At 29.6% G+C, this 12,089-nt stretch overlaps 1 protein-coding gene across 4 annotated transcripts in view; it reads right to left on the reverse strand.

The window, feature by feature from the left end:
- Window positions 1-12,089, reverse strand: part of LOC145976520 (spondin-1) — a 38,792-nt gene that overhangs the window by 12,944 nt on the left and 13,759 nt on the right. For all 4 annotated transcript variants that reach the window (XM_083107664.1, XM_083107665.1, XM_083107663.1 and 1 more), the window contains one exon: window positions 7,869-8,073. In XM_083107664.1, coding sequence (XP_082963790.1) covers window positions 7,869-8,073 — 205 coding nt within the window. The remainder of the gene's footprint in view (window positions 1-7,868; window positions 8,074-12,089) is intronic.

The raw sequence follows: 12,089 nt of genomic DNA on the forward strand, positions 1-12,089 counted from the left end.
TAAATAATTCGTCCAATCAAAACGGGAAAACTCGTATCATTAAGAAAAACGCAATCTCTCTCTCTCTCTCTCTGGCTAAGATGAAAATTATAAAATAAAAACTCTGAACTTTGACTTGAAAGGGGAAAAAAGACAGAATATTAGTTTGAGTTTGGTATAAATGCTAAAATATGAAGATTTGCCCAGTTTTTAAAATGGAAGAGCTACTTTTTTTTATATATCGATTCATTATAATTTTTTATAATCGACTCCCTGCGGTGTAAAAAGTTATGAGAATAGGAAGGCCAAAAATTGAATGTATAGTTTATAAGATATTTTTTTCTCTTCTTCTCTCTCTCTCTCTCTCTCATAGTTTATATAAAATTTTATCAAATTAAAATATCTCCTAAACCATATATTCAATTTTTGGCTATTCTATCCGCGTAACTTATTATATTAAATATTACAAGGAGTTGATTTGTATAAAAAAAATTAAGTTTGGTTCCATTGAAAAAAAAACTAGGTAGACTTTCACATGATAACCTTATAATTTACATTATACATATTTTCACTCTATAATTTACACCCAAGGCCAAACCAATATTCCTATTTTTTTCTCCAACTAAATAACTTTTGTTTAAAAAGTTTCCATCTAAAACTTACAAATTTTCAGATATTTGAGTGAATAAATTAAGATATCATATGCAATTAATTTTCAAATATATTTATGAAAGTTAATTATAGTCACGATATCTGTAATAAAATTGAAAAAATAATAATTATTAATAATTCCAGCGTGCTATGTGGAATAAAATTATAGCATTATTTGCATAATTTCTTTAACCAATCTGTAAAGAAAGAGCTGATTTTATTTTAACAGATACATATTCTCAAGCACATAAAAACTTTTAAAAATAAAAGATATGATTTGCACACAGCTATATTACATATTTTAATATAATATGTTCACTATTATACATATTTTACATGAATATTTACGATATGCGATTTTGTTAACAAACGAGCGATTTAACATATTATTTATAGTCAATATCATGTATTATGTTAATTGAATTAAAGTGATTAATTGAATTAAAAACCAAATCAAATATCCCGTATTTCCTGATATTTATCGAAGCTTAAATTTATTACATCAGCGACGATGATGAGTCATGACGCTTATGTTTACCTCCCGCATAATTATTCCCATAACCTTGAATTAGAAGAATTAATGGCAAAAACGCAGTTAACTGAGACCTTCGTCGGAGTATCGTGTTTCTAACATAACGAGACTGTCGACGTTCGAGAGTGTCCGAGAAGTATTTTCGATATTTCGCATCGGAAATATAAATCAAAGTTTTTCGAAGAGTTACAGCAATTTTTTCTATTATCTATTTTTTAACTAATTATATCTAAAAAGAATTCTGGTTAAACTTACTCTTTTGTAAAACATAAACTGACATTTTTTATATATTACAACGATGATTAAATCATTTAAATCTAATCTGATATTCGAGACTTTTTTTCACATCTGCTCTCTTCGAAACTAAAATTATCAATATCAATTCGCCAGTTTTACAATTACTCGATTTTATCGGATATGTGATCAAATTCTCTCTTCTTTTCTTTCGATTTGAAATCGACAAAATCAGACTCGATTTGCGTTTTGTATTTGCGCATTCGTAACAATACATGATTCGATTCATCGCGAGGTTTGTGTTTTCGTTCACTAAAAATTCGTTCACTAAAAGCTCAACTTTTCATTTGCAGCAAAGCGGATTGCATGTAAAGTCGGACAATAGGGTTTGTCGATGCGCGCGTAACGCTATCTTACGATAACACAACGGGGTGAATTATTAATCAATCTCGAATATAATGAACGAGCGCTTTACAATTATCACACGCGTAAAACCGTCGCCATCTATCCGGCTGCGTGATTGAAATTCCTCGGATAATCGCTAAGCGAGACGATGACCAATTTTCGGCGTTAGCTTCCGGCGACGATGAATATAAAGTAAATAGATACATAATAAAATAAGATAAAATGGATTTGATAGGTGAAAGCAGCAGAAATATTATCAGTCATATTATTATCGATCGTATAATTAAACACTCTTAATTGATTAGTCGTTGTTATTTTCCTAAATGGCGCCGTTTCGGGTTTAATATAAAAGAAAAGAAAAATTTAGCTGTTTGACAGGACGAATAGCTGAGGGATCGCGAGATGCCGTGAGATAACAGTGTAAAAATGATCGCGTTATGATCGAATTTAAAGTTGCATAATTCGTGGATTCGCTACATTCATTTTTGGGCTCATTCATTCAGGTAAAGTAGTAAAAAGAGCCCAGTGGAGTGCGGTCGCTCGTACGCGGAAATGTGTCTGACCACACACTGCGTTATCTACTTATGTACTTTATGGATCGTCGGTTTCCTTCAGGAAGAAAAATTCTCAAGCGTTTTATGGATAATGAGGCCTTGTTATATGCATTGTTATGGATAATAATAAATGTAACTTAAGATTTAGTTTCACATATCAAGTAAATAGATACATAATAGAATAAGATAAAATGGATTTGATAGGTGAAAGCAGTAGAGATTATTATCAGTCATATTATTATCGATCGTATAATTGAACACTCTTAATTGACTAGTCATTGTTATTTTCCTAAATGGTGCTGTTTCGGGTTTAATGTAAAAAAAAAATGAAAATTTAGCTGTTTAAATTTAATTAATGCTGCAGGCAATTTTCAGCGTCAGTTGCACCGACAGCTTCCATTTACTCTTGCGCTTAGTGATTCATTGACCTTTCCTAAATTACAATCTACTACGTAAAATATAGACCATGGAAAAATATATTACGAAAATTACAATTAGAGAGCGTTAATTGATATTGCAACGGCAACAATTTTTCATTACAAAGTCATAAGAATCCTCCGTCGTCAAAAGACAATTACTCAACAATCAAGTGTGTCTCAGTATCTTCGTTGAGGAAAAATTTAAAACTGAATAATATGATCTATAATATAATGCGAAAGGACATCTAGTTTCTAGTTAATATAGCCAAAGAAGGAAGAGACTTATAATTAAAGTTAATGTATATGTTGATTATACCGGCCTTTACTATCTCTCACCACATTGTTTCGCGACATCCTCCGTTACGGTAATGACGCAATAATTTTCCCAGCCGGCCTCTTCTTCGGGATTTAACCCCTGGGGCAAGCGCGGTCGACCGGCGTCTCCTCCGAGGCGATTTAATAGAATTTTATCGGACCGGCCATTGAGTCCGCGTTAAATCTGCAGCACGATGCGTCTCACACCTGGCATCTTGCCAGCGTTACGTAACGCATTAATTCACCGGGCCCACGAGATTTGCATGCGTTAGTGGAGCCGCGCGAGGAGTTAAGTTTCGCGAAAAGATCGAAAAAGAGAGAGAAAAGGAGAGAGGAAGTGAGAAGCTTCACTGTGCTCGGGTCGTCGACCAGATAAATAGAGACGTTTTCGCAGGAGATACTGGAATTTATATCGACGCATAAGGTTGTTTTAATTCTAATATATATTTCGTGACAAACAAAAGTATTCTTACAATAAGAAAATCTTAATAAAAAAAAATAATTGTGAAAAATGAAGATAGTCTTATTTTAGTAAATATTATTTTGTAAATATATAAGAAAAGGAGAAAAAGCGAGAGGAATTAATATAAATAAAATAATGTTTAATAAATTTCATAAACTACTAATTAATGAAAGAGGTTTATATTAGAATAATATCTGTGTAAATAATAAAAACAGAGAGAAAACGAGAAAATCAAGTAATTAAATCAGTCTTTATACATTGATATACTCTATCGTAAACTTCTGATTAGACGGTTTTATTCGGAAAAATTTCTCGTTAAAGTACGAGAGGATCATATCAAGGGTATCTATTTCGACCTATCAAGACAGGAGAAACCTGGAACTACGGTCATCGATCCAGCTAACGATATCATGTCGCACGAGTTAATGATACTCGATATAAAAGACACGAAAAAGCTGTAAGGATAGCTTTGCAGTCGAGCTTGAAAAATGTCGGTACCTCGGAGCAACGTAACTAAATAAAACGATAGTTTTATGTGAAGATAAATTTATACTTTAAGTGATGATATATAGAATGTTCTCCGTTTATATATCTGTATTTGCTTTTAGGCACATATATGTAGTGAATACTATCATAATTGATAGCGATTGTAATGTTAATATATGAATAGTCAATGCAATTATAATGAAACATTTAGTTTAACATTAAAGTTTAACAAACCTGAAAGATTGAAGTAAATTTAATTCATGTAGAATATGTGATTTAATAAAATGTGATAAAATGGAATGTGAAAAAATCATCGATTATAAAGAAATCATAGAAATTTACTACAAGATTTATTTGCTATGACATTTAATTTCCTAAAATATTAATCTAATATTTTCAGTACAGGAAAAAGAAATTTATCACTAGAATTCCATGGTGACAGATCGGCTTGTGTAACCTGCGCAACTTCTGAAGGCAACGAAGGACAATTATCAAGCCGCAGCCACGTAAAACTGTCACAAAGCTAATCGGTCAAAGTTCACCGCTGCTTGGCCGGGTCGTGCACGTGACATTTATCTCGATTTTCGAAGCGAAAATGGCCTTTTCGATCTTCCAGCGTCGTTTCCCGAATCTCCGCCCGGTCTTTCAATCCGTAACGCGGCTTTTGCTGGCACGTCGTTGCGACGCGCAGAAACCCTAATACGTCTGTCTACAACGTTTAAGGATCTACGATCTTCTTTGGTAATTGCCGTAATTACCGTTAAAGGCGTAGAGCCGCGCGAGGAAATCAGCGTGCTCGTGCATCGAATTTCAGAACTGCGCGATCATCAAAATGCTGGTAATTGATACGCTGATGACCTCTTCGTTTCAATTCCTTGGTGTCAATGTGAATGTCTGATCGCGACGTCCATTTTATGTCCTTCAACTTGGAGAGAATTTAAGTATTAAAAGAATCTTTAAATTTTTTATATTAATTTTCCTTCTAATTTAAAGATTTAAAGATCCAAAGGAATAAAGACTGAGTTTAGAGTTTATAGTTTAATCGCATGATAAAATAAAATAAAATAAAATGAGTATAAATATAAGTATAAATATCGTAAAGATCAATGTATTGAACAGGAAGTCTATCCTAAGCCGAAAGGCAAGGATTAGTGGATAATAAATAATAATAAATAATATTAATTTTCCTTCTAGAGAGAGTTAGAACTGTAACAACACTTTCCGAATTTTGAATAAATCTTTTATATTAAAATCTTTCATCTAGAATAAAACGATAAAATATGTAGGAGAAATATTCCATTCATTGTTCAGATATATAGCGTCTCAACAATATGATTGGCATGATGGTTACATAAACAAGTAGATTGAAAAATCTAGAAGAAGACGATAGGGAATTCTTTCTATGACTGTAGGAAGAGAAAGTGTCAATTATTACTATATCTTTAGAGAGAAACGCGACATATTTTATCATGAGTGCGCAAAATGTTTCGAAGTATTTCTTTATATACATCCGAAAGGACCAAAAATATCACAAATATCTATTGCTATATAAAAAAGTCGAAAGCATTCGTAAATGTGAGTGCAAAGTAATAAATAAGTGGGTGGTATGAAAAGACAAAAATGGTTGATGATTTATCGGAACATGGCGCGGCCCGAAGAGTAACAAAGAGAAACTTATGATTAACAGATTGTGGAAATATTTTCAAACAATTTTCGACTAACATAGCGTTAAGAACAAGCGAAATTTAAAAGAAAAGTTTAGATTAGTTTAGTTTATTTTGTATGAAATCATTCGAACTGTGCTCATAATTGGAAATGGCGGAGCAAAGTGAAACTTTTATTATTTGAAAAACACGTGAAAAAAGATTTTCTTGAGTTTAAACATTTTTAATTGGATTGATTGTTATCATTGGATTGATGTCGCCCGATGTCAATCCAATTGATGATATGAATTGATGATTGAACATTTATGAAACACGAACTTCGTGGCAAAAGCGCGAAGGAATTAATTAGATATATTCATTTGATGTGGAGATCTTTACCTCAAGAATACGCTGTCGAGTGAAAAGTATATCTCGAAAATGTCAGGTAATTATTGGAGGTGACTAGAATGTATTTTTATGAAAGTGACATAGTTCTAATCTATTAAAATATATGTGTTTTCATTTTTAAAATTATGCTGGTCATGTTCTTTTTTGACAGACTAATAATAAATGTTATTGAAACGGAAGTTGATAAATGGCAGTACACAATCAACTGGAAATCGCAACTCCTCTGAATGCGATTTTATATTTTATAAAGGAAAATATGAAATCTCAATAATTTTTAGGAAAAAAAATTATAAAATTTGTTGCTAAAAATTATTTTTGATTATAGTTAGTTTGATTATAGTTAGTCTGAGGCATTTTTTTGACGAAATCCGGGAAAAAACAATATTTTTAATATTTTCAAAAAATTAATCTCATAATTAGAACATTTAATCAAAAATTGCAAAATGCAATTATTAATTAGTATAATATGAATAAATCTTTATATAAATTTCAATTATCAATAAAATCTGTTCATCATAAGTATATTTAATATTGATTTAAGTAAATGTGGAACGTACACCATATTAAAATTATTCTACATTTATATTGATATATTATATTGATTATCACACATAATAAAATTATTCTGTATTATCACACTGTAATAAAATTATTTTATATTGATTATTTATCTTTTAAAGAATATATATGATTGGTAAAATCACATACTCTTTTTTATTTTATTATCTGAGTTATTTGAACAGACAAAGACATTATTTACATAATTACATACATAAATATCGTAATATATAAATAGCTCTATTGATTACTCTTGGATTATATATATATATAAAATTTCTGATTCTTAATTTATCACTTTCACCTGATATGTTTATCTATATTTATCTGTAATATTCTATTATTTCATTAATATCATAAAATCTTTTTTAAAGCATGTGGGCAATTCATGTAATATCTGACATTTTTAAGAGTTTTAAAATTCCGTGTCAGCAAATGTTTATGTATCCATATATATATGACTTATGGAATATACAAATTCCGCGGACACTATTCTCTACCATGGTTTTTATGTGTGACAGAATATTTCCTCCGAGATAAGTTGTTGAATATTTGGGAATTCGAACGTTTTATGCGTTTAAAATGAAAAATATTATATACTAGAAATCTTAGAATTATCATATTTAAAATATAAATAATTATTTAAAATATAAATAATTTTATATTAATTATTCTAAATATAATTATTAATTATTTATACGTCTCTCTCGAACAATCTTGTTTTAAATAAAAAAATTTAGTAGATACAATTATATATAGTTATTATCTCTAAATATATTTATAATTGTGTATGAAACATAATACAGAATATGCATAAACATAATTTAAAAAAAAATATATATATATAAATATATATGTGTCAACCAGTAAATGATCCGTATTTCATCAGTTTTCTCATATTGCAGATCCTATTTAAAGTTCAGTAACATTCAAATATCATGTAGATAGCGAAAGACATTTGCAGAATTAAATATGATTAAAGTGTTGTTTGATTTTGACACGGACCTTCTCAATATTTCCTCAATTCATGTATCCAAATGGGTACAATATAATATGTAAATATATAATTTACGCCAAATGCAATTTTCTCTCAACGTACGATAATAAAATTGCGATTGACATCATATAAAATTTATTTTTTAAATAAAAACAAATTATATCGAGATTTCAATATTTCGCGATGCTATTCATAACTATTCACGATTGTACGACGATACTTACCACTATACCGCGTATTTGGCATATAGGCGTATACAATCTCGGTCCTATTGAAGAGCGTCATGAAAAAGTGATATTTGCCTTCGGCGTTGGAGCGCGACATAGTGGTACTCTCTATAATTCGAGAGCATTTTGTCGAATTCGTGCTTGTTACTGCGACGAGCAGCAACAAAGCGGCGTAGTACGCGATCCCAATATTATGCATCTTCTGTAAACGAGGAAAATAGCAATATGTAATTATAACAAATCAACAGTTTTTAATAATGTAGACAGTATAACAACAATGTAAGCCATAAAATCAAACATCATTTCTATTTTAAATCACGTCAATGCTTGCGAACCAATAAATATAATTGGAGGATTTTTACTTTATTTTGAGTTTTTTTTATTTTATGTAATTTGTTGTAGCTTTCGAAATATTGTTTCGCATTTTCGTTCATTACTACCAAATAGACGAACGAGAATTGATGAATTGTTATCGTTTCTCCTTTTATGTCCATTTTGATTATCGGCTGAATAATTATTATAGAGCATTAAACGTGCAAATAATATTAAATTACAGTTTATATCAAAATTTGAAAAAACGTAAAATGATTAAGAATATTAAAAATTAAAATGCAAATTAATTTCGGGTAGAACAACCGACAATTCCTGACCTCCCTCACGTTTGAAAGTCTATTGCACATCCTCACGTTCTTCGTTTATTTCCCTATTATGCATTTTAATTAAAATTTAAGCAAAGGGAAAAATATCCTATCGTCTCGACGCACAATGTCAACGAATTTAACCATTTCTCTTATTTTTCAAAATGATTGAGAACGTGCGACGGATAATTATTTGAAGAATCGTTGTATAATTATATGATTATATGAAAAATCCGATAATCTCTAAAATATCGAAATAGAGGCAAGAGATGATGCATGCAAAAATATATCGATTTTTTATTTTATATCTGACAAAAATAAATTTTTTTAATTTAACAATTTATCTCAAAAGGAAGTCATTCGAAAGGAGTTAATTAGAAATTCGCCGAAGTCATATACATCGCGATGAAGAACGAAGAAGCATGGAATCGAAAACTGATCGTCCCAATTCTCGATTCGATCTGATCCTGCGAATTGTCGCTCCGTTTTGCCCAAAGTGATTTAATCTTTAAATTAATATATAAAAAACAATTTTTCCATTTTGCAATTGATAAAACAAAAAATTCTTTAATTTTTTACATTTTATTTCTAAAAAGACATTGTTAAAAAAGATTGATAAATTGAGAAATCTTGACGAAAAGTATTCTTGAAGAAAAATAATTATTCCAATTCTGAATCTTATATCGAAATATCGTTTCATTAGTTTTGATACAACAGCGAGATCGCGACCATAAGAATGCGCATGAAAATGTCACATCAAAGTACTATGGAATAATGTCAACATGTGAAACAATTATCGCCCTGGTAATCACGTGCTTGATACAACAAAGCATCGCTGAAAATGCATCGAGTCATTCACCGATCGTAAAATAGGTTCGTGCCAAAACGAATACGTAAAATTATTTACGCTTTTCTCGGTTCATTGAACGACTGAGCATCCGAAGTATTCGACATGATGGTAGAGATAAAACAAGGAATGCCTCTAAAGTAAATTGTAATTTAAAAAACTATATTTTTTAATAATTTAATGTCGATTTTTATAATAATTTAAAATCAACATCATCTTTAATTAAAATAAAATATTTATGATATCAAAAAATTGAAAAATCGAGCAATATTATATTAAAAAAATTATATATTACATTAAACAAAATAATAATTGGATCAAATCTTAATAATGTTATATGATGTTATAAAATTGTTTTAAAAATCAGAATTTACTAATACTATTAGAAAATCATAATTAATATAAAAACATAGAATACTAAAAATATTTAGTCTTTTTTCTAATATCATAAAATAAATACCATAAAATATTAGAAATATTTGTATCCCTCATCAAAACTATTGTCAAATAAATACGCATGTATACTTATTAATGGTAAAAATACTAATAAATATATTTTGTTCGAAATTGACGAAGATAAGAATCAATGAAATAGCTAATTAGGCATTGCATTACATCCAGAATAACTTGAACGAAAATGATGATTCAAATTCCATAAAGTCTTGCATTTGATTTAATAAAAAAAATTATTTATTCTTGCTAAATTTTTATTTCACATCTTTTTGCACATATTTTATGCAATAGATAATCGATATAGAATTACGATCGTAACGATGCGCGAGACGAGAAACACGATGCTTGTATACCATGTGACACATCGATCCGTGAGCATTACTGGCCTCTAATAAGCTGGTTAACCATAAATCCCAAGTGCCTAAATATATTGCACCAAGCCGGTGTATATAGGACATGGCATTTCACTCTGCTTGGCGTTCTGCCCTGTTCGTTGTATCTTCGCTTACTGTGCACCAACAAGAACTCAAACAATATCTATCAAAAGAGAATTGACTTTCTCTGCGATTACGGATTTCTTGAGAATGACGTTTATATTATTGAAATTATATTATATTTATGTTTCCGATTTATTCGCAAGAAATTGTATCACACACACAAAGATAAAACAGAATTATTGAAAATATAAAATAATCTTTTTATATCTTAATTTTATCTAATTATCATGTTATTGTGTGTTATATTATCTATTTCTTTCTCTCCCTCTTAAACGTTTTAAAAGCATAAATTTATGTAAAGTAATAAAAACATAAATAAATGAGGTAATAATAAATAGTTCAATTAATAATATTTATTTGTATTTTAATAATGCGTTGATGGTATTAAATAGATGAATTTATTACGTTTATATAACTTTATAAATTTATTAACATACACAGTGTATATAAACACTAACACTTGTAAGTTTAATTTATATATATAAAATGCCTATTCTCTGTTTATGCATCGAGGAATTTATGTCAATCATTGAAAAGTAATCAAATGGAATAATAAATCTATTTATTAAATTTGTATTTATTCACCATATTAATATGGACGATCATTAATTGGATTCTTACAAAATTCGGACTGTGCAATTCAGCAACAAAATTTATTATTTATAATTAAAAAATCATCATATTCTACCGTTTACTTAACGCCGATTATAATCATTTCGTTTACATTAATCTCGCAAAAATACATTATTAAGTTCTTTATTTTTTTATAGGTAATGTGTATATATGTTCATTAAAACTTTGCAGCAAAAGCAAAATATTTTAAATACATATTAAAATAATATTTATCATAGATAATTTAATATTTATTAATCTATCTATGTTATTATTTTATACAGATTTATATACGATATTTTCGATATTCCGATTTATAGAAATCAAGAATCAGTTTAGGCAGTGTAATTATATAATATAAATATACAGTGCATTTTTAACTTGTTTTTCGACCGAAAGTATGTTTAATTTGTTTTTCAATGAATGTTTATACTGTAATTAAAAAATAATGTTTGATTTTACAAATCTATTTTTTATATTTTTCGGATATTTGCTTTTTATTTAAATTAATGTGTGCACGAACAGAAAGAGCGAGAGAGAGAGAGAGAGAGAGAGAGACCATTCAAATTTTACATAGTACACTTGTATTAGGCTTCCTATCGGGATCAAAGCTGATCGTTATCGAGTTAAATGAGGTTGCCGGATGAATAAACGGCGGATCGTAAGAGGGATGACGGAACGAAGAGTGATGGAAGTAAGGGTGGGATTTACATCGAGGAAAGCGCAACTCGAACGACGGATTGCCAGGGAGCGACGTCAATATGTCGGTTTGGAACTTTGGAAGAAAAACGACGAACCCAATGAATGGCAAAGACCGTCTTGGCGATATTACGAGGATCGACATCGCGAGATGGAGCGCTTACGAAAGGAAGAGACGTATTCATGCTTTCTCGTCAAATAGACGATTTAATCTTTAACGGGGCATAGATACTGTAATCCTTAGTAATTTACGCGAAAGATATATCTTTATATTACACCTCCCTCTCTAAATTTCTTAAAATAGTTTTTCTTCTTTTTTCTTTTTTTCTTATTTTTATAAATGTATCTTTTCATGAATAATCGCGATCAAGAAATTTGATATTGTTCTGGAACACATTCTATTCTATAGAATGCTTTCCGAAAGAAATTGCGTTCCGATCATGTTACGAGTTAACAAAATACTCTTTTTTAC

Source organism: Camponotus vicinus, unplaced genomic scaffold, assembly GCF_025532165.1.
Source record: "Camponotus vicinus isolate PSW18456_S1 unplaced genomic scaffold, iyCamVici1.0 SCAF_9, whole genome shotgun sequence".
NCBI classification, from domain to species: Eukaryota; Metazoa; Arthropoda; class Insecta; order Hymenoptera; family Formicidae; genus Camponotus; species Camponotus vicinus.